Here is a 24935-nt window from a genome sequence, read left to right as displayed (position 1 = left end):
CCGACCCGAAAGACTCTTTTCTCGGGACTCCGGGAGCCGCGGGTCTTCCTTCGGGGTCTAGTTCCCTAGGCTTTTGGGGGGGTTTGGGGGGTTAGAGAGAGAGTTTAGAGAGAGAAAGTGAAGTTGGGAAGGTGTGAAGAATGAGGAAGTCCGGCACCTCTATTTATAGGCTGGAAAATAGGTCTACTCGTCGAGTAGGTCCTCCTACTCGTCGAGTCCATGACAGTTGTCACCCTCTGGTGGCTTGCCTTGGGGAGAAAATCTTGGCCCTTATTCAGCCACGTCACCCCTTTTGCAGCAGCATCCTGCCGACTTCTAAACCCCATAACTTTCGTATACGAGTTCCGTTTTTGACGTTCTTTATATCCACATGTAGGTAAAAACAAGATCTACAACTTTCATCTAGACTCCATCGGCTAATTCTCAACCGATCTTAAATTTAACAGTAGGAGGTGATTAGATTGTTAAACGACCGTGAAAAATTCGTAACTCCTTCATACGGACTCCGTTTTCGACTGTATTTTTACCGTTGAGTTCCTATTAATGAGATATTCAACTCTCATTTAGGTCGCGTAAGCGAAAAGCCGCTCGAACTAAAATTCGAGTTTCGGGTCGTGCACTATTAACCCGAATCTTAAAAAAAATCATAACTTCCTCATACGAACTCAGATTTGGGCGTTCTTTTTATGGATGTTCTCGGTTTAACCTATACTACAAATTTGGTTTAGATCACTAAGGCTAAAAAGTCCTTCATCATAAATTCACTATTTACGTCCCCGGTGTCATGCCGGTTTTGCCGAAAAACTTCAACGGGCCATAACTTCTTCATTATAACTCGGATTTCGGCATTCTTTATATGTACGGAACCCTTGAGACATATTCTACAACTTGGTTAAGATTGTTTATTCTACATAATATTTTGTCGAAAAGTCGTTTTCGACCCCTATTATCAGTAAATTGACTAGCCCGGATCTACGGGCGTTACAATTTGGTCGGAATAAGTATCCTTAGAGATGCCGAGTTTTCCTTATGTTTTGTCGATTTTGATGGTTGACAATGACTCGTTCGTTTCTCCTGTACTCAACATCTCATCTCGGTTTGATGGTTGACAATCACTTTTCCACAACATGTTTATTCGAGTAAATCAGAGTAACAAATCTTGAGATATGACCAAAACATCAAGTAGTGGTCAAAATTAATCTGTAACAATTTCTTCGTCAATTTGCACTATTGATCCAAATACTCAACAATTTCCTTTTTTCATACTCCGTGTAGATACAACCTTTTGTGGTATTGAATACACATAATACTAATAGTAAGTTATTCTCGGATGAACCCCATGTCAATTCAGAATGTTTGGCAAAATTATTGTATCACCTATATTACAGTGATATTTCACGCAACTTATTTTCTCTTTAAATTGATTGTAATAAGACGAAGCAATGTCTCACAAGAGATTAACAAGTGTTAATTTAACGCTGACACCATCACCTGACGCAAGTAGAATAGAGTTAAAGATTGAGCAACAAGTAGTTAACACATTGGCCACATATGAAGCAAATAGGAATAATACCTTTGAACAAGATAGAATTGGAAACAGTATCCATGGGCGTAATAATGACGTTCCAAGACTATTCACTTACGAAGAATTCTTGAACTATCAACCCAGGGCCTTCTACGATAATCATGGATTTATAGGATTTACTTTGTGGATAAAGAAGATGGAATCGATATTCAAACTCAGTTCGTGTGCAGAAAACTATTATGTTAAGTTTTCTACATGCACCTTCATGAACGCATATCTTACCTGGTGGAACAATTATACGAGAGCTATTGGCATTGAATTAGCTTATGCCACAACATAGGAAGAACTAAATCTAATGCTTGTATGGAAGGATTAACCCTTGAATGAAATAAAAAAAACAAGAGCTATGGATCTTAACCATGAAAGGAATAGAAATTTTAGCCTATGCACTGATGATCTCGCATTGCTATGTCAGATTTTCATAACTCCAAAGCACAAGAAGGTCAATAGGTTTATAAATGGTCTAACCATACCAATGCGAGAGATAGTTACAACCCTCAACCCCGACAACTACGACCATGTCAATAGATTGGAGATTACTCTAACAAAACAATGGGTTCTAAGGAGATCATGATCAAGAAATAGAATGCCAAGAAAGTTGAGCATAACAAAAGGAAACACAAGAGTACTTTTGAAGGAACCTCAAGACAAACTTCTCTACATAAATGAAAAACCAAGAAAATTCATGCCACACCAACCCCTCCACAAAAACAATATGACGATACGAAACCGTTGTGAAACTATGCAATGGTCACCACATAGATGAATGTTACTCTTGCAACAAGTGCAACAAAAAGAGGCACAATACCAACTTTTGTAGAAACCCACCACCTACAACAACAAACCAGAGTACGAATGTTGGAACAAACACTGGAATAAGCATTCGTAGGATAAAAACTTGTTATAGATGTAATGAAATCTGCCACTTTAGTAGGAACTTCACAAAGTTAATGAACCAGGAAGTAAAACTCAAAACAGATCAACCATGATTGGAGCTGGTGATAAAATCTCACAATTACCTGCAGAGACTGGTATATTTCTCATTGAACCACTCATATAATAAAGTGCGTTTGATTCAGATACATATAGAAATTTTATGAACCTTGAACATTATACAAATTCTAAATCACATATTCAGTAGACTAGAGAAAACTAATAGAGTATGGATAACTAGTGTAGTGTGGGAAAGCTACTTGCAAAATTGTAATAACTTATATTTTAATACATAACAAACATGTCTTTATATCAATTTTACGTTTATGACTTTAGGAAGTTTCCATAATGTCATACGAATTGTTGTCGTCTATGTCATGTTAAATTATTGCACTATGAAAACATTGAATGAAACCCCTTAACAGATAAAGCGACCCTAGTCACATACAATATTGAGAGAGATCAACCCTGAACTCGTATCTTAAGCAAAGACTTGGAAGTAATTACACATGGAGCAATATGCTTGTTTGAGACATGTAGTAGAAAAGAGAACATGGAGAACAAAGGCATACCTTGTTTCTGTAACCTATCCAGATGTACTCCATAAAGGTCTACCTAATATACCATAGTTTACAAATTCGAGTTTTGAAATGACTTGGTCTCGAGTACATCACCAATATCAAAGCTCCATCAGGGATGTAAGAACTATTAAGCAAACTACAATAAATCTTATGAAGGATCTGATCAAATATGTATAAGTAAGTGAATGTTGCTTCCCAAGAAATGAAGGATTTTATTAAATGTGGAGGATTAAATAAATATTTCTTCCCAAGAAAAGAAGATTTTGATAAAATGTTAAGGATTAAGAAAATACTCCTTTCTAGGTAATGAACGTTGGAATTTTAACAACAAAAGAACATATGGGAAAAACTATCCAAACCATGAATGATAGGCCCCAATCCTAAGTGATTGACTTTGAAAGTACATGGAATACCCAATTACTATTAATTAATTCTTTGTACAATAATTATCACACTAGAACAAAAGTGACACCGTCTGACGCTTTGTATTGATGAAAGTGTTGATTCTTAATGTATTAAATAATGGTTAGGTATTGGAAACTAACCAAAGAACCGGTAAGTAGCACATTATCTACTGATCTGGAAGTTAGTCTTGAGATTTCAGAAAATATTGTATGAACCAAACAACGATTTAATGATAAACATGAACAAAAACGATAAACACTTCCTTTTCAGAGGAATAATATAATTAAGAGATCAAGGTGAGATAAACCTACGACATGGAATTTTTAGATTCTGATAAGAATTGGTCCTAATTCCCAAAACCTAAATGTTATGTATAGAACCTGTCAGGTGCCAAAACACGAGAAGTGTCTGTCCGATGCCGCTCCTATTATTTATCACAATGAAGTGAACTAAGAAACCCTTTTAGTATTGCATACTTGTTAGGTAAATATGTTAGAGGTATTTATAGGGTTGGATTACCTTAAAATGTTGACTTTGCCTTATTCCCTCTTCAACATCTGCTTGTGGGATTAGAGTAGAATTACTGATTTTTTTCGACAATTCGAATTTAAAATATAACTATGACTCACATGCACAAGAAAAGTACAGAAAGATCATGTATGAGATCAAGCAGAATGAAAATATCCCCAGTTGTTTGAGGATACCACATCTACAAGCTGAATTTCCTGACGAATTTTTATTTTTAACGGGGGAAGAATGTAACAATTGGTAAATATGGGTCATTTTTCGCCGGTCAAACCATCGCGAACCACTATGTATTAAAGACCAATTGTGATTAATTTTATGTTTTTAATACATATTAAATATATTATACTCATAATATCACACCCTCAGCCGGCAGTGGAAACGCTAGGCTGTGCGACGTAGGGATATTGGATTGAGGCATACAGATATATATAGAACATAACACAAAAGTATAAAACAAGCGATAGTTTTATTTATTATAATTTATTTTGTATTACATTGTTTAATAAGTTAAGAACACATCCTGAACACAACTATAAATAACAAACAAACAGAAACAGACCTCGGCAAGTGTCCTTGAAGACCTCCTCCTTGGCACGACTATCATCCCTTCTCATCTTCCTGGGAATACATGTATTTTAAAAACGTCAACATAATGTTGGTGAATTCACCGGTTTTTATAGTTTTCTGCTCTATTTGGTTGTATTAAATAAAGAATCATTTTTCTTTTAGAAAAATCTTTCTTAAGATATTTTATCTATCCTAGCTTACTACGTTTTTAGGATACTTTACCAATCCTAATTTACTATCTTTTTAGGATACTCTACCGATCCTATAAAGAGGATTCCTCCTGTTAATGCTCACATCCTCGTACATAAACAACTTTACCCTTCAAAATAAGAATTGATACATGCACCTTTGTTTCCCTTTCAAATAGTTTCAAGAACTAAAGTGCTTCTCCAACCACCGTCGCCTAGCAATTAGTCGTCGAAAACCCTAGCAATTAACCGTCGTCGTCATTCCGACGAACACTAGGGTTTTAAACGGTGATGTTTTCGTAGAATGAGGGAGAAGAATTGATTGTTTTCTTGTTCGTTGAGGTAGGGTTTGTAGAGGCAAAGTGGGGTGATTTTCGATCTTTGGTTGGGGTTCTCTTAGGTGTTTTTTTCTTTGAGATGTCTATGGTTGAGGTAGCAGCGACGGTTGATGTTAGGATGGTGGAAGCGTTGGAGCGATGACCACAAGAAAGATCAAATATAAATACACACATCAATTAACACACTTAAATCTAGAAAAAGACACGCCCTTCTAGTCTTTTGATCTTTCCTCACTTGAATAGGCCTTCACATCTCTTTTTGATTCTCAAATGGAGTTGAGTTTATTCGACTTTGAGAGAGAGTGTGTGAGAGGATATTTTATTTTTGTTTTGTTTTTTAATGTTTTTTAATTGTTGGTGATAAAAAAATGGAAAATTAAATAATAAGGGCAAAATCATCTTTACAAAAAAGTTCAAACCAAAATTGGACCAAACTCGCAAGAAAATAGAACTTTTGGACCACTGATACTAGTTCAAACCGTTTTGGCCTAAACATACGAGTTTTGACATAGCATAGGGACCATTCTTGCAAATTTGTCTTATAGAAATACATGGAGATAAACAAAACTCTTTTACTTGTAGAAGTTTACAAGAGTAGATCATGTTGCATTTGATGCTTTTATAATTTGTTCGTTTAAATACACTCTTGATTATAAAAACATTAGGATTCAAAGTTATAAATATAAATCTTTTTACTTGTATGTATTTTACAATGGTCAACGTGTTGCATTTTTATACTTTTATAATTCATGAGTCTAAAAACACTTCTGATTATAAAAAACATACAGAGTCAAAACATATAAAGTTCCCTAACATTATTGTTAACATGTTATTTTCAAACGTATGTATCTTGAGGATCCTAAGAGTTGGAAGACACACTCTATGTGCCAAGGAATAATACATTTTTTTGGTTGGCTGATCTACTAGGCCTTTTGTTTCATTTTTTACTTATATTTGTAGAACTTGTTCTAGTATTTTAAGATATGTTAGATTGACGACAATGTAATTATTCATACCAAATTTATGGAAGAATGTAATGGTCGTATTATTCAATATATGTTGTTAACTATGATCCATCTTTTACGTTGCAACCCCGGCGTTGCCGCCATTGGTTAGGTGTGACACCATAGCACTCGTTGCCCAATCTTATAGCATACTTGTTTTACCAAGACAATTCTTTTTTACATAACCAAAGAAAATAGGGGTTTAAATTCTAAAATCTAAAATGATAAAACACTTTTCATATAATCATTCTTTGTCACACCTAGTGACGTATTCACACTTTTTCACATATAATCATTTATTTTCAAATAAACAAACTTAATCTCACCTAGTGACGATTTACACTTTTTCATATAAAATCATTTACTTTGCTATGTACTTAGAAAATCAACATGTACTCACATAACTAGTAAGTGATGACTAACTTGCACTTTGATCTTGGATCCTATGTTGCTTCGTAAGCCACTTGCTTGTCCATAACTGTTTAGATAATACACTAGGTTCCTTCGAACTTGTACAGACTTAATTACTATCACAACTACTATAGTGGTTCTTTATCCGGCCATTAACCAAATCTGGTAACAGTTTGGTATCAGACTCATCGAGTCTCATATTGTAACTGCTAGACGACTTAACCCCGTAAATTGTTGGTCTGATCACTCACTTCTGGTCATCCATTAACATACAGTTTATAACCCTCGTTAATCGGATTAAGAATCCCACAATGGAAATCGACTATCAAACATTTCAGAGAGCCGTAACTACTCAAAACTCACGTCTGAAAAACGTACAACGAAAGACAACACACATGTATATATAGGACTTTGTCGGACGCGTCTCGCCCTACACGTATCATCCTAAAATTTGCCATGTGTCTCCATCTTCCGACATGTATCCCGCCACCAGACAACTAGACGTACCTTGCTTCTAACTTTTACTGAATTTTTCTTTAATAGCAATGCACTTTGTATCTCAACTTCGGACGACCGTAACTTGCTCATTTGGACTAGGATTTTTAAAAGCTTTATATCCATGAAACCGTTTCGTGTAAACTAAGGTTTTCTTTTAATAATCATTCACTAATAAATTTAAATTTTGTGTTAATCATTTTCTTAAGAAGTAACGATTGTTACATGTGGAGGATAAGAAACCCAACCGAGTGGATAGGGCAACTGCTAGTTTTTTCTCCGTGGACATGCTATTGCTTCTGGTCATTTCGTTGGTGACTGCCTCTGTTTTTTCGGTTTCGAAATAAGTACCCTTAGAGATGTCGAGTTTTCCTTATGTTTCGTCAATTTTGATGGTTGAGAATGACTCATTCGTGTCCCCTCTAAAAGAAGCATGGAGTGGGATTCTGTGAATGTTTGTAAGGGAGAACGATGTCAGATGCTACTCGCAATCCTATCAAACCGAGATGAGATGCCATTTATAGTGTAAATAACAAGATGTTTCTTCAGTACATTTGAGTCGGGATCGAGATTTTCAAGGAGATCCACAATTCTTTTCATCTCGGAGCAGTAGGATGTTGGACGTAAATGAGAGGTCTCTCATTGCAATGTTGCGAAGTTCATTGTCGAGTTGCATTGTCATGGAAAAGCTTCTCTAGATGATCATATGACACATCAATATGATCGGTGGCATCATATCTATCGCAGTGAGTTGAGAAGATCTTCATGCAAGACTTTTAGTTTAACTTTTTAAGGTCAAGAACAAGAGAGATGTGGAAAATGATATATGTAATCCCACATGCTGTTGTGTGTAAATTTGTTTTGGTTTTTAGTCATGGATGAGAGATGAGAAGAAGAAGGCAAGAAGCCGAGAAGTGTTTGGAAGCCATTAGAGTTTCGGCATATGGAAGAAGCCTCTGCGAGCAAGAGAGAGAAGAGAGAATAGAAATATATGATGGAGATATATTATGGATACGGCTGGATACCTTGTTTTTGAACTAACGATTATATCGATTGCCTTCCAAAATGATACATTACAAGTATATATACAAATTACAAAGAGCCTTGGGCCGATGCATGATATAAAAGTACAACATGGGTTAATAGCTAAGTATACAAAACACTAACACTTATAATTGGGTTTCATCAAAGTTCAATAGCGAGTTGCAGGTGCTTTACAAGTTCGGTTGATGTAATACGAAATTCATCCTCAATCTGCGCCAATAAATTAAAGATAACAGCACAACATATTAAACGTTGATGCAAATACTAACTTGCGTTTGAATGCGTGCACAAACATGATCAAAGAAAAGAAGTAACGAAACGTCAGAAATACTTGATTTCAAAATTTATGCATTTTCATGTAGAGAACATAACTAAATGTTAAAGTCACTAAGGGTATCCATAATGCATAGAGTTCAATGGATTGCAACATCATCATTCTACAATTCATATAACTCTATTTTTTTTCTCTACAATGCATTGAACTTTACAAAGTTGTTATTTATAGTAAATATTTAAGAAATAAACTTTCTTTTTTTCCATTGAAGAGTTCAATAGTCATTGAACTCCAAATCCATTGAATGTCAATGTGGCATCTCATAATAATTGAGTTTCATCCATTGAATGACATGGACTTGCCAACTCATTCAACTCTCTCATTGAACTCACCATTATAGATGCTATAATATCTTTAGAGGCATAAAATTGGTAATCTATAAAATCTAAATGACCTGTCAGCAATATCGACATATATTTTGATCAAATTGATTAATTTCACGTCAAGTATCTAATTTATTTTTAGCCTCGCAAATCATACACACGTAGAGCGGTAGAGCTTCCATAACATATGCAAGCTAAGCACCCACCATAGTACACTCCTATAAATCAAATTTTATGATTAATTATGAGAGCTAACGACTAATTCTCTCATGGTATCATGGATCATGATCAGGATTTTAAAAACTATGTACCTGAGCAACAATATTGATTAGAAGGGTGGTGTTAGCAAAAGGCATGGCACAGCTACTGATGATCGATAGTCCAAGATTCTGCATCTGCGTTAACGCTTTCACCAAGGAAGAAGATTTTTTTTGACACTGAATTCTTACAAGCACAGTTCTTCCTGTCATCACAACTTCAATATCAGGAGATAATCCCTCGAGTTCCTTCACCCGATTTTGAAGTTCTTTTATGTAATTACTCGCATCTTCCAATACAGACGCTTTGTCCATCTACAGATTGAGAATATTTCACTTAGACTTTTATGATTTGAGTGTACTGAAAAGGATAAACTTAAGTTGTTTGAGGAAGGTAGATAACTACATATGATGATAAATATAATTAAGGTTTCAATAAAAAGAAAAACAGATACGTACCTTCTTAGGGTTAGGAAGTAGGGCAGATAAAGAAATGAACTGCTGATTCAACCTTTCTCTTTTCTTCCTCTCTGCCAAAACATGATCTTGTATCTGAACCGGATTCTTGGAGATGGTGGTAACCTTTGTGGCATCAGAAGCTTCGTACCCAAATGAATCATGAAGATGGACGATTTCCTCTTTAGGTTTCAGTTTTTCAAAAGAAATGGTAAAAGTGTTTGATGAGGGAAGACTAGTCGCAAGAAGAGGCTCAAATGTTAGAGAATGTCTGTTTATATTACTGTGCATCTCTTGTACCTTCGGAGGTTTGATTTCGCAATGTTGAGAGTGAGATGATTGGTTGTTTTCTGTATAGTGTTCAGAGGAGAATGAATCTACACTGAAGTTATTAATGGTTTCATAAAGATTGCAAATCTGATCGGTATTTTCGATTGCCTACAATATAGATCCATAATCCGTTAAAATAAATTCATCAAGATTATATTTTGTATCCTGATAAAATCAAGATAAGCGAAGTGAAAGTATGTTACTTACAATTTCTGATAACCAAACCGGTGACATATCCATTACTGCTTCGGAGCTTATTATGTTCAACTCCTAGGATAACCTGCGATAACAGCCATAAATATATCGGGTAAGCTTTGCTTTACTGATCAAGAAAGAAAGAACTGATGATATGGGTTGATTACTACTATATATGAAGCTCTCGATATTGAGCTTTTCAAAGAATGGTCTTCATGGATAGTTATGAGTCAGATCATGAAGATAATCCTTAATTTTAGTGAGACTGATATCATGAGATGGGTGAAAGATTTACCTTTCGAAAAACGTGAAAGTGTAGCTTAAATTTATTAGGTAAGCTTTGTCTTGTCTATTCAAATTAGAAAGAGTGAAATTCATTGGTGTTTATATTGTAGCCTGAAGTCATGTTGAAAGGAATTACTTATCACTTGCTTCCAGAAACGTGCGAATTACCATATAATATTTTAATTTTATGCTTAGATGTATGGTCAAAGAAAGCCAATTAATCACACGTTATGGGAGATGATGACATGTTATTTTCAAAACATTTTCAATGTAAAATAATTATTTCTCTTGTAATATTAATAGATGCAACAATATTAATAAAAATAAAAATAATAATAATAATAAATGGAAACTAGCAACAGTACAAACCGAAAGAGCATATATATAACAAGCAGACACAGAAAAGGAAAAACAGAAACAGGAGAATAAAACCAACACAGCACCAATTTTGGAAGACTTCAATGATAAATCCAAGAACTTTTGAAGACCCCTCACCACAACGTTAATATTTTATTTGGTCAATTCACCTTTAAACAACTTAATAGAATTAAAAAAAATTGTAGATGACTTATTTTATTATCACGAGGCTAATTTCCTTTAGTATTCTATATAGGCTATTCGTCTTTTTCTATCCTATTTTACATTTGCTTCAAAGTATTGTTAGTTTTTTAAAAGTAGTTAAAAGATAAGACTATTAATTCTAGCTGCATATAGCTACAATACATAATACATAATGTAACATGCAAATATATATATATATATATATATATATATATATATATATATATATATATATATATATATATATATATATATATATATATATATATATATATATATATATATATATATATATATATATGGAAAAGTGAAAATACCTTTAACGGTATATAAGATTAGATACTCAAACTCATCATCCTACGTCATTTTGTATCATATAATACATTATAATTGTCTAATGTTCTTATAATTTAACTTCTAAATTGATTAACTTCCATGATTATTATAAATTACACATTTATCTTCCTTTTACATAATTTTTATTTTCAACTACAATATATATAGTGTGGTAGGTGTTCGGCAAAAAGATATGATATAAGAGAAAGATAATAGTGAAATTTCAAAAATCTTGAAATTAAATCAAGTTAGGGATTGAAGTTTATGAACATTATAGTGAATATATCAAATAAAACGACGTATTATGGTGTATTTGGATACCTAAGTTTATATACCATTAAAGGTATATTCACTTTTCTTTATATATATATATATATATATATATATATATATATATATATATATATATATATATATATATATATATATATATATATATATATATATAACAAAAAATATGCATATAAAAGTTGTTAATCTTTCAAATATCGAGAGTCAAGTTTAGTTCGTTGAACAATTTTTTTATTAAGAGTTTTGACTTTTTAAAATTTCAATTTCAATTTTAGTTTGCTATCATGGATCTTTGGGGTAAGGTGGTGGGTCTATCACTCCCTAACCTCAACCTCTCTTCTCCACCCAACTTTTTTGTATGTGTTGTCATTCCCTTAACTCATAGATTGTTTCCACTACAAGAACAATAGGCATTAGTAGAGACGCCTTTAGCGGCGACAACAACCTTTAGTGGCAACATCTAACTTTCGTGTTAGATGTCACCGCTAAAGATGGTTGTCGTCGTTAAAGGCGTCGTCACTAATGTTCATTGACTCTCGATCCGTTTGAATCCCTGCTATTAAACATTAGCATTTGATATTGTGCCTAATATAACAGCTGAAAACATGCATTATACATAGCAATAGCGGTGACGCCTTTAGTAGCGACGGTTGGTCTACTGGCTTTCAGTTTTCTCTGTAAAATTCCACCGACGATTACCATAGCCTTCCGTCGACTTCATCGGCTTTTACTCCCCTTCCGTCAATTCCGTCAAGGGTACCCATCACTAGCGATGAGGAAGCTTATCACCAGGGACGAGGAATCATATCACCGTCATCTGACTTCATGAGAGGAAATTATGATTTTTCGAAGTTTCAACGTACCAGTATACGGTTCAGAAATCGAAATTAAAATCGGTCGATTGTTAGGAAAAAAGATCTAAACAAAAGTTGAAGATCTCGTCAATACCTACCCGTCGATATAAAGACAATCGAGAACGAATATCATTCGAGAGAGTTATAATTTTTATATCGACTTTAATAGTCTAAGTCTGTCAAAAATATAGAATTAAAAATAAAGTGAGAAATAGCCAACTAAGTCTAAACGAAAGTTGTAGTACTCATCAGTAGCTACATGTGCATATAAAAAGTGTCGAAAATGGAGCTCGTATTATATAAAGTTTCTAAGAAATTTAAGTGTATGCATGCAGACATAGGGCACGACGCGCACCGACATCCTGACGCAGCCCCACCAGAAACTCACCATGTGCCACCACTCAAACGACGCCACGTCACCCTCTTCTGACCATGTGCACGGTGCGACCTAGCTTGCACACGGCGCGCCCACAGATTTTGCCTATATAAACCTTTGAAATTCAACATTCTTCTCACCCTATTCCTTCATATTCTCTCTGGAATTCTTTGTACCTTTCGTCCCCTTTACTCCCTATTTTCCCGACTACTTTAGTGAGGCCCTGCAACGTCAGTGTCACACCCCAAAACCGGAACGGCGGAAACGTTCTGGGGTGGATGACGTCATGTCAAATATCACAACACATGCATTATAGTAATCAAAGTACAACAACTATTGCATTAATAGTAATAGTTTTACATGGTTTACATTACAATACATCAAAGTAATACAAGTAAATATAAGTAAGTACAGCATGGTACTATGCTATCTTCATCAACAGCTCCGGGGATTTACCTGTCTAATGCTAACCTGAGAATACAAGTTATTTGAAAAAGCGAGTATCAGCATTTTTACAAATGCTGGTGAGTTCATAAGTATTAAGTGTCATTTTATCCAAATAACTTTAATAAAAGTGGTAGTTTTAGAGTATCCATTAAATTAGTGTCTTTTCCAAAAAATCCTATATTTTCTTTAATAAAAGCAGTCTTCTACCAAGACTGGACAGAGTTATGTGGTAAAAAGTCGTTTTCCCTTAATCGTTATCATTATCAAAATACAAAATTTGATTATTAAAGAAAGCAAGAGAAATCAGGGAAATAACATATGCCTCAGCAGTGAAGACTGCTGACTAAGGCAAAAGGAATCATAGACTCCAAGAGAGTATCGAACAAACGACACGCCTAGCTCAGTCTAACAAAGGGAGACACAGACCCCAGACGGTACCAAATGAAAGGTACGGCTAGTAAGGTCTAAAACAGAGAATACAGACCGTAGACAGTATCAAATGAAAGATACAGCTAGCAAGGTCTAAAAACAGAGAATACAGACCGCAGACAGTATCAAATGAAAGATACAGCTAGCAAGGTCTAAAAACAGTGTGACTCTGAGAGTGGGTTTCCAGCATACAGTGTAAATTGCTGGTGAAATACCGTTACCTTAAGGCCATGAATTATAAGGTAACCTGGGATACTCGTAACCATACTAACCGACACTAGAGTACCTGACGCCCTACAAGTGTCTATAGAATATGACATTTGTTACCCCTTGGCTTGGTAGGCCGTGGACTGTATCTAGCAGTCAGGGTGCAGGGGTGTCAATCTGGTATAGATCTATACACACAATGCCTGCTCTCCCTACAGGAGACTCTGGTTACCAACTAGACGACGGAGAAGGCCATGTCCCGAAGATGCATCCCAAATAGTGGGTAGTGTGTTTCCAATATAAGTGTTGAACTAGAGGTAGAGACTCACAACTGAACTGACTAATGTAAACCCATATGACTATGCTTGCATACATAATATATAATTAATGATCAAACGACCTTCGGACGGACATCCGATCCCACCAGACCACATCTCAACGAAGAAAAGGAAATAGGGCGAACAAGCCTTCCTAAGTCCTTCAAACATTATTTATATGCATCTATACAAGCACAGGCATACATCTAACTATGTGGAAGTGTTATCAGGTATAAGTGTATAATGAAGTGGGGGCATTCTCAAGTATAAGTGTATCACGAAGTGGAGGCGTTCTCAAGTATAAGTGTGTCACGAAGTGGAGGCGTTCTCAAGTATAAGTGTATCACGAAATGGAGGCGTTCTCAAGTATAAGTGTATCACGAAGTGGAGACGTTCTCAAGTATAAGTGTATCACGAAGTGCAGGCGTTCTCAAGTATAAGTGTATCACGAAGTGGAGGCGTTCTCAAGTATAAGTGTATCACGAAGTGGAGGTATTAACTAAACAGAAATAACGCAGTGGTATCTTAACCAAGTAGAAGTATAAAAACATAGACGAAAACTTTGGAAAAAAACCTTTATATATTAAGATAATCATGACTTTGTATTCCTTTGTAAAATAAGTTTGAAAATTTTTAAAAATCCTTTGAAAGCCTTTCATAAACAAGTTTAAAATGAAACTTTGATTAAACATCATAAGTAAAAGCTGAACAAATAACTACGTTTTTAGAAAACCATTTACAGTGTCATTCTTGGTAAAACAGTTAACAGTGTGGTAAATCCTTGTACATGCGGGTTATCAGTCACATGTGATTGATATGATAACCGGCATGTTTAACTTGTATTCCCCCCCCCCCCCTATAAAACATGTAAAAACATTTAAAAGGTTCATTCAGGGGTATGAACTCACCTGGTGTAAGTGGATCCGACGAAGGTGTCGGTTGGGTGCTCGGTGTCAAGTAAAGACTTGGACACACTTAGTGACCTATTTAACATATGATAACATATGTTCACATACAATTAGTACATTTAATACTAATCAAACAAGTATACGCACACTAAAGAGCGGAAAACACTTTGGTTAAGTGTTTGGGGTGTCCCGGGTAACATTTAAGGGTGTGAATGGCTTAGGAATGGAGTTTACTCTCCAAGAGTAAACTCTCTATATGGTGTTTACGGCCCTGGGACAACTCCCCATGATTTTACGGCCGTAAAATCATGGTGAGGGGTTTCTAGGATGTTTTAAGGCTTTAACTTCTTCATGGAATTTTGCTAGGTCCAAAACTAAATTGTATGAAGGGATTTAAGGCTTTTATAGGGACAATATGGGAGTTTACGGCCCATGAACCACCCCTATGGGAGTTCACGGCCGTGAACTCCTATCCTTTGATTTTGTGGAAGTTTAAAGTCCCTAATTCACTTCTAGTAATTTGTAATAAAGGTCTAAGGCCATTTGGGGAACAAAAACCATCTTTCGACATAGTTTGGGGGTGTTTACGGCCTAGGCACTTGATTGGGCCGTAAACTCCAATTTACCCGATATTTCCTTGTGTTTGAATGTTCTAAACCCGAAATAGCAAGCCCCTAATTTATGTATTAAGCCTAAGGGTGGTTTGGGAGTGTTTTTGGGGCATTTTTACAAGCATAAGAGGTGTTTACGGCCTAAGCATGTGCTTGGGCCGTAAACTCTCTTTTAGGCCCTAAAACTTTGTGTTTTCATGTTTAAACACTCCTAGATAAATTCCTTAATTGGTTCCTAGGCTCAACGGGACAAACTTGGGTCATTTTGGCCTTATTTAAGGGGTTTACGACCTAAGGAGGATCTTAGGCCGTAAACTCCACTCTGACAGCTTCTAAGGTTGATTTTTGGGGTATAATCACAAGCCAAGATGTTTAGAATAGGTTAGGGTACAAGAACTTACGATTTGGAGGCGGAAACTTGCGGTTTTCGGGACGAAATCGGGTTTTATGAGAGAGAGTATAGAGAGAGGGTGAAAAAGGTTGAAATGGAGTTTACTCTCCCTTATATAGGGGTTGGAGTTGAAGCTCAGTGGAAATCTACCCGATATTGTCGTTTAACGGGGCTTTTGGTCGCACCCGATTTAGTGGTCGTAATAATAAAAACTAACTTTTTCCAAATAAATGGAAATGTATATTACAAGTTTTTATTTATCTTATCACGACGTTAACGACATAATATATATATATATATATATATATATATATATATATATATATATATATATATATATATATATATATATATATATATATAAAATAAGTAAAACATTTATTTATTTTACGACCTCGAATTAACGGAACCTTTATAAAATGGAATATTCCGTTAACGGAAACGGGGTAATGTAACGGAATAAACTTTGGGTTGTCACATTATCCCCCCGTTAGAGGGAATTTCGTCCCGAAATTCAGGTCTCGGCAAGGTAGTAGGTATGAATGACCGAGTAGAGGTAGGAGGGTACTTCCTATTCGGTTTGTCCTCACATTCCCAAGTGAACTCTGGTTTGTGCCTGTCATTCCAACAAACCGTCACTTACGGGATGCGGATTCCATCTCGTGTAGTTAGTAGGTTCCGACTGGTGTATCTACAAGGTTAGGTTTCTCAATGATCTCTATCAAGATGAGTGGGATACGAAGAGTGACGTCGGGTAAACACATATCAAGTCTAAGAAGTGGATCGATCGGGTGTGAAGCTTATGGAATATCCGAAAGTAGTAGTGGTCTGACGAGGGTTGGACCAATCTCCGTAAAGGATCTCGGGTGGTCCTAAGCTCTCGGAAGGGTAGAGTTTTTCAGTACCTAGAACATAGTGTGCTTCTATGGCAAGATCATCACTGGCGTGACCGCCATTCCGAAGTTCCTAACGTTCTCACTCGTACTGGATGTGTAGTCCTTCAGGTTGGTTCTTAGGAAGCTCGGGTTGTCTTTGGTTTTGCGTTTTCCTGTCAATTGGCTTTTAGAGGCTTTCTAGGTCATCAAATGGGTTGTGTGACTACGGTTTTCTGTTTGCTATAGAGCGTCTATCTCAAGCTCGTGCAAAATGAACCTGCACAATGAATCTTGAGGTATTCCCAACGGAAACCCTCAGGGTCAGGGAAATAGGGTTTCACTAGATGAGTGTTGGACTATCTCGGGAGGTGGTTCTACTATTTCTGCGTGAGATAGTATTCGTGGAACACCTAATAGTCCAATGAATCTCTAAGACTTTGGTTTATTCTAGTGCGGAAAGCGCATGCTCCTGCATAACCTCTCGACTAACACCAAGGCTGGTTTTAAGTCTATAATCTCTTCGGGATCTGGGTCATGAGGCTTAACACAACTACTTTCGCACTTTGATCAAGTATTCTTGGCTGCGGAGGTTATCCTGTGGTTCTCGGTATCCTAGTGTTCACTTCAGAGAATGTAGTCTATCGTCTACAAGGCGAAGGTGACTTCCTCCATCCGAGAGGGCGGAGGATCTTAGGCACTACTAGTCTGTAACAGGGTGGACGAAGTGCCTGAGTAGTGTGAGCATCTACTACAACTACTCTTCCAAAGGTTCTGAGTGTTTCCCGATCTAGGTCAAATCTAGTAAGTATAGGGTTCCATTACTCGGAACTTTAATCCCTTTACTAACTGAGGGTGTTAGCTACTATGTGGGCTTAACCGGTATGACCACAAATTTCGGATTTGTGTCATTATAGTAGCTCAACCCGCAGCGGTTCTCTTGACTCCAGCTCCTATTTTATGGAATAGGATGAAGGGCTTTACTATGAGGTTCGTGGTAGAGCTCATACTTGGCTTAACCACTAATACTTGGTGTATGCAGGCCGTATATAATTGAGGTCGGCAGGATGTTCAGTTGTGCGACTCCACCCCAGACCCACAACCCAACGAGGAACAGGGAGTAGGGAGGAAGCACACATCTTAAATCTTTTTTATCTCAACTATATACCACCTTTATGCATATACCTGGTTATAGTGGTCACTCTCATGACTTCTATCCTCTGGGTTCACGAACCTGATGTGCGAGGTGCGAAGGGTCTTTCTAGGGAATCTAGAGAGCATGCTTCGGGTGGTTATCGTCTTCTGGAATGCCTGCAGTGCCTTTCGCTTCGGTTCTTATCTGTCTAAGGAGGGTTGGTTAACAGCGCGCGGTACCCCTCTCCTGGGTACTTCGGAAGGTTTGAAATAAAAGTGACGACTGAAGGATCGCATTAGTCTTTATTATTTTTATTTTGTTTAGGTTCGGAAGAACCTTTATTTGCCAAAAGGGCTATGGAGAAAGTTCTTTTTACACAGCATTAAGGATTTACACATGGCTGAACGAAGTCAAACCATGATCGATAGAGTCGTCGAAGTTGGCATACCTCGACATGATATAGGTTGAAGATCGATAGAGCCATGCGCCGAATAGGCACAAAAGTTCTAGGCGTCTCGGGTTTCGTCCTGTGTATCACTGCCGCGGATACTTGGACCGATAGAATCGACGCGGAACTATAGAGAGTCCTAAATGTTTCCGAGTAGAGTACCTTTTCTTGAATGGATTCTCACAAGGCATTTCTATAATCGCCTAACATATACTAGTCATGTATAATTAAGGTGGGGAGGACTGTTGACTGAGCGACTCCGCCCTAAATCCACAACCAAACGAGGAACAGGAAATGAGGCGGCATTCACTCACTCTAGGTCTATCCATCTTAACTATAAATGGACGTAACGTATATGTTTAGCCATTATAGTTTTACCTGATGAATTTCAAATTTTATAACGGTGCTGCGACTTTCGCCTTTATGGGGAAGTATTTACATTTGAATTAGTTCTTTTAATGCTTTCAGTTTAGCTATCCGAGATTGAGTGACGTACCAAAAATCTACCGGGTTCCTTGATGCTTCTCTTAAGCAGTAGAGTTAGGCTCCTCCTGTTCCTTTGTTGTTTCCTTCTGTTGGGCAATCCTTCTTGAAGTGTCCAATTGCACCACATAGACGGCAAACTGGATTAGCCGTCACATTAGTGGTTGATACAATACGCTCCACCGGAGTTCTGCATACGCGAGCAGTATTCCCCTTCATGTTGCACCTAGCACATAAGAGTTCCAGGCACATACCATGATGATGGTAGCTACACTTGCCGTAGTGGGGAAGGTTTCCTAGGTATGGTCTTCTTGGAGTCAAGAGGGAAGGATTGACAGGGGTATTGACTGCCTCAGCTTGTTGCCCTTCGGAAGGTCCTTGAGCCGAGGTACCTCCCTCCTCGATCTTGAATTTTCTCTTTAGTGGAATCGGTTGAGGTTCTTGGGTGGCTGGGTATGCAGGGGTTGGTTGCTGCTGTCCGTTGCTAGGATCGGGATTCCCGATAGGGCCCTTGCTAACATTGGCGTTGTTAGCATTCAGGTGAGCCATGACAGCTACTACGGCTGCCGAGACTGCAGCTTGGAACGTAGCTTCATCGAATAAGAGAGTAGGTTTCTTGCTTGCGGACTGGTTATGCTTCTTTCGTGGCATGGTTTTCCTACACGGAAAGGAATATGAGATAATGAGAGACGATGGCTAGCCTTGGACATATCTGTCCTGACTGTATTAGGCATAATTTTTTTTTCCGTGCCTCGGTTACTGGTTGTCTGAGTGTCGACCTACATCCCTATGATGTAGTCCTGGTGTACAAGGTAGAAGTGTGAGTATCGGAAAAAGGCCATAAGATGGGAGTCGTTCCTACTAAGTTACCTTTTATACTGGGAAAGGTTTCACTCTCCGGCCTGGAGAGATTTGAGAACAGTTCGGAAAGAAATCGCGGAAAGAGAGGCTTATGAAGGCTTATGGCTAAATATTCTCAATAGAGGTGCGAGGATCCGCTCTAATCGTGTTACTGGCAACGGGAAATGAAGATATACCTAACACATAGCGTGAGTATTGTAATCACTAACTCACTATATTGTATTATTTTATGGGTTTATTAGTGTGACGAACATGAGGAAAAGACAATTCTCGGGTTCCATGTACTGGCTCCCTCTGTCTGCCTCGTATCTTTGACTGAAATCGGCGTTGGTTTCCTTCGGGTAGTTACCTAGGGTTCTTCTCTTGTGAAGACATATTGAATTTCTACTCCGCCTTACTTCCGAATCCGACTCTGGGTGTCGTCACTTCATGATGGATGACTGGAAATCTCGGAAGTTTAGGCGAGTTTCTCACCGATGTCCCTAAAAAGATATAGGCACTTGGTGAATTCAATAGTCTCGACCCAGTTCATTTATTTCCCAACAAGAAATCTTCTCCATGAACCTCTTCTGGGTCTGCATCAACTCTTCTGTCAAGCACTGAAGTGGATAGGGTTGTCTACAGGGTTCGTGCGAGAATGGAAATGTCTAAAGAATCCTAAAAGATTATTAACATTTCACTGGACGATCCATATCGAGTCCTGCTACGATTACACAGGGTGTACAAATCATATATAGCTTAGATCCGATAGGCCTTCGAATATGTGATACTACTCTAGATCCACATCCCAACGAGGAAAAGGAAGTAGACCGAAACCACACATTCTTAGCCTATGGGATCCTTATTATATATGACCTTGGGAGTATACCCTCTGTAGTTGTAGGTATATCAATAAGGATCTTTTTAGTTCTTCACACAAGGTTAGTTATGGATCCTAAAATACCCCTATGGTATTTTAATTCTTGTTTGCTTTCTTATCTTCTGAACATGATTCTGGGATTAGTGTGAGTCTTTTAGTGTTCTAAAATACTCCTATAGTATTTTAACTTTATGTTTGGCTCTAACATTCCTAGTTGGTAAGTTTCAGACCTGTTGCAACACCACTATCACTCCCAAGCACATGTTCATCGCATCTCGAATAAATGTAGTTGATCAGGTTACATTTATTCCAGCTTACGATTACATAACTGCCCAGGTTTGACGGTAATGCTCAACATCCGAAGACTTTTATTCTTGTTCTTCTTGTGATACTTGTGTTCGAGTGTTTAGATTCTGGATTTTCTTATACTTTGGTAAAATATGGTTATATTTTAAAGTATAATTCTTGGTCAGAGTGTTTTATCCCTATCTATTTATAGGCTGTATATCTTTTATGAATTGATATACTTAGCTCACTATAAACAATGCTCTGATACTTGTGTTCGAGTGCAAGTTTCCGCCTCCAAATCGTAAGTTCTTGTACCCTAACCTATTCTAAACACCTTGGCTTGTGATTATACCCCAAAAATCAACCTTAGAAGCTGTCAAAATGGAGTTTACGTCCTAAGATCCTCCTTAGGTCGTAAACCCCTTAAATAAGGCCAAAATGACCCAAGTTTGTCCCGTTGAGCCTAGGAACCAATTAAGGAATTTATCTAGGAGTGTTTAAACATGAAAACACAAAGTTTTAGGGCCTAAAAGAGAGTTTACGGCCCAAGCACATGCTTAGGCCGTAAACACCTCTTATGCTTGTAAAAATGCCCCAAAAACACTCCCAAACCACCCTTAGGCTTAATACATAAATTAGGGGCTTGCTATTTCGGGTTTAGAACATTCAAACACAAGGAAATATGGGGTAAATTGGAGTTTATGGCCCAATCAAGTGCCTAGGCCGTAAACACCCCCAAACTATGTCGAAAGATAGTTTTTGTTCCCCAAATGGCCTTAGACCTTTATTACAAATTACTAGAAGTGAATTAGGGGCTTTAAACTTCCACAAAATCAAAGGATAGGAGTTCACGGCCGTGAACTCCCATAAGGGTGGTTCATGGGCCGTAAACTCCCATATTGTCCCTATAAAAGCCTTAAATCCCTTCATACAATTTAGTTTTGGACCTAGCAAAATTCCATGAAGAAGTTAAAGCCTTAAAACATCCTAGAAACCCCTCAACATGATTTTACGGCCGTAAAATCATGGGGAGTTGTCCCAGGGCCGTAAACACCATATAGAGAGTTTACTCTTGGAGAGTAAACTCCATTCCTAAGCCATTCACACCCTTAAATGTTACCCGAGACACCCCAAACACTTAACCAAAGTGTTTTCCTCTCTTTAGTGTGCGTATACTTGTTTGATTAGTATTAAATGTACTAATTGTATGTGAACATATGTTATCATATGTTAAATAGGTCACTAAGTGTGTCCAAGTCTTTACTTGACACCGAGCACCCAACCGGCACCTTCGTCGGATCCACTTACACCAGGTGAGTTCATACCCCTGAATGAACCTTTTAAATGTTTTTACATGTTTTATAGAGGGGGAATACAAGTTAAACATGTCAGTTATCATATCAATCACATGTGACTGATAACCCGCATGCACAAGGATTTACCACACTGTTAACTGTTTTACCGAGAATGACACTGTAAATGGTTTTCTAAAAACATAGTTATTTGTTCAGCTTTTACTTATGATGTTTAATCAAAGTTTCATTTTAAACTTGTTTATGAAAGGCTTTCAAAGGATTTTTAAAGATTTTCAAACTTATTTTACAAAGGAATACAAAGTCATGATTATCTTAATATATAAAGGTTTTTTTTTCCAAAGTTTTTATCTATGTTTTTATACTTCTACTTGGTTAAGATACCACTGCGTTATTTCTGTTTAGTTAATACCTCCACTTCGTGATACACTTATACTTGAGAACGCCTCCACTTCGTGATACACTTATACTTGAGAACGTCTCCACTTCGTGATACACTTATACTTGAGAACGCCTCCACTTCGTGATACACTTATACTTGAGAACGTCTCCACTTCGTGATACACTTATACTTGAGAACGCCTCCATTTCGTGATACACTTATACTTGAGAACGCCTCCACTTCGTGACACACTTATACTTGAGAACGCCTCCACTTCGTGATACACTTATACTTGAGAATGCCCCCACTTCATTATACACTTATACCTGATAACACTTCCACATAGTTAGATGTATGCCTGTGCTTGTATAGATGCATATAAATAATGTTTGAAGGACTTAGGAAGGCTTGTTCGCCCTATTTCCTTTTCTTCGTTGAGATGTGGTCTGGTGGGATCGGATGTCCGTCCGAAGGTCGTTTGATCATTAATTATATATTATGTATGCAAGCATAGTCATATGGGTTTACATTAGTCAGTTCAGTTGTGAGTCTCTACCTCTAGTTCAACACTTATATTGGAAACACACTACACACTATTTGGGATGCATCTTCGGGACATGGCCTTCTCCGTCGTCTAGTTGGTAACCAGAGTCTCCTGTAGGGAGAGCAGGCATTGTGTGTATAGATCTATACCAGATTGACACCCCCACACCCTGACTGCTAGCTACAGTCCACGGCCTACCAAGCCAAAGGGTAACAAATGTCATATTCTATAGACGCTTGTAGGGCGTCAGGTACTCTAGTGTCGGTTAGTATGGTTACGAGTATCCCAGGTTACCTTATAATTCATGGCCTTAAGTTAACGGTATTTCACCAATAATTTACACTGTATGCTGGAAACCCACTCTCAGAGTCACACTGTTTTTAGACCTTGCTAGCTGTATCTTTCATTTGATACTGTCTGCGGTCTGTATTCTCTGTTTTTAGACCTTGCTAGTTGTATCTTTCATTTGATACTGTCTGCGGTCTGTATTCTCTGTTTTAGACCTTACTAGCCGTACCTTTCATTTGGTATCGTCTGGGGTCTGTGTCTCCCTTTGTTAGACTGAGTCAGGCATGTCATTTGTTCGATACTCACCTGGAGTCTATGATTCCTTTTGCCTTAGTCAGCAGTCTTCACTGCTGAGGCATATGTTATTTCCCTGATTTCTCTTGCTTTCTTTAATAATCAAATTCTGTATTTTGATAATGATAGCGATTAAGGGAAAACGACTTTTTACCACATAACTCCGTCCAGTCTTGGTAGAAGACTGCTTTTATTAAAGAAAATATAAGATTTTCTAGAAAAGACACTAATTTAATGGATACTCTAAAACTACCACTTTTATTAAAGTTATTTGGATAAAATGACACTTAATACTTATGAACTCACCAGCATTTGTAAAAATGCTGATACTCGCTTTTTCAAATAACTTGTATTCTCAGGTTAGCATTAGACAGGTACATCCCCGGAGCTGTTGATGAAGATAGCTTAGTACCATGCTGTACTTACTTATATTTACTTGTATTACTTTGATGTATTGTAATGTAAACCATGTAAAACTATTACTATTAATGCAATGGTTGTTGTACTTAGATTACTATAATGCATGTGTTGTGATATTTGACATGACGTCATCCACCCCAGAACGTTTCCGCGGTTCCGGTTTTGGGGTGTGACAGTCAGATAGCCGGAGAAAAAGAAGTTCCCATGTCAGAGTACTTTCCACGTATTTACCATTTATCGCTAGAAAACTCTATAAGTTAGGCTAAATTTATGTTAATTTAAGTGTAACTTACATTTATAGTCATAGTAGTTACTATGAACCAACAAATATGATTTATCAGTGATTCCAAGTCATTATATTGATTGATCTACTTACGAGAGTGATGTCTAGGCTGGATTTAGTGAGGTGTTTAAAGTGGGATTTCCAAACAGTTTACTTTGTATACCAAATCGACCCTACCTCCAATATGATCCTACCTGATTATTCCTTATTTGATAGATTTGGATGAAGACATTAGGATTATTGAGGAATCTAGACTATCATATTATAGTCACAAGAAATATGAAAATAGACTAAGACTTAGTACCATTTAAATCTAGGTCTTTTGAAAGGTTAAAAGTGTTAAGGTGAAGCGTTGCCCTAACCTTAAATCGCATATTTTTGTCTGGTGAGTGCGTAATTACTTTCAAGAGCATAATTCAATAAAATTATTTATTAAATCTTAATTGTATTAATTATACTATGTGTTATTTGTGTACTA

At 37.1% G+C, this 24935-nt stretch overlaps 1 protein-coding gene across 1 annotated transcript; it reads right to left on the bottom strand.

The window, feature by feature from the left end:
• Window positions 1-8060: 8060 nt before the first annotated feature.
• LOC111906387 (transcription factor bHLH25) lies at window positions 8061-10378 on the bottom strand. Its single transcript, XM_023902148.2, has 5 exons — window positions 10270-10378; window positions 9987-10059; window positions 9453-9887; window positions 9048-9308; window positions 8061-8289 (listed from the first exon to the last, which is right to left on the bottom strand). Exons 2-5 carry the CDS (start codon window positions 10017-10019, stop codon window positions 8221-8223), a joined length of 798 nt encoding a protein of 265 aa, XP_023757916.2. The 5' UTR covers window positions 10020-10059; window positions 10270-10378; the 3' UTR covers window positions 8061-8220.
• Window positions 10379-24935: the final 14557 nt, after the last annotated feature.

The sequence above is a fragment of the Lactuca sativa genome, chromosome 4 (genome assembly GCF_002870075.4).
Source record: "Lactuca sativa cultivar Salinas chromosome 4, Lsat_Salinas_v11, whole genome shotgun sequence".
Classification (NCBI taxonomy): domain Eukaryota; kingdom Viridiplantae; phylum Streptophyta; class Magnoliopsida; order Asterales; family Asteraceae; genus Lactuca; species Lactuca sativa.
This window is presented reverse-complemented; position numbering and strand designations above follow the sequence as displayed.

Excerpts from the sequence above, each read along its gene's own strand:
- LOC111906387 (XM_023902148.2), bottom strand. The coding sequence starts at position 10,019 with ATGGATATGTCACCGGTTTGGTTATCAGAAATT. Across the intron at positions 9,888-9,986 it reads CGGTTTGGTTATCAGAAATT|GCAATCGAAAATACCGATCA; the intron begins GTAAGTAACATA and ends TCTATATTGTAG. Across the intron at positions 8,290-9,047 it reads TAATCAATATTGTTGCTCAG|ATTGAGGATGAATTTCGTAT; the intron begins GTACATAGTTTT and ends TTATTGGCGCAG.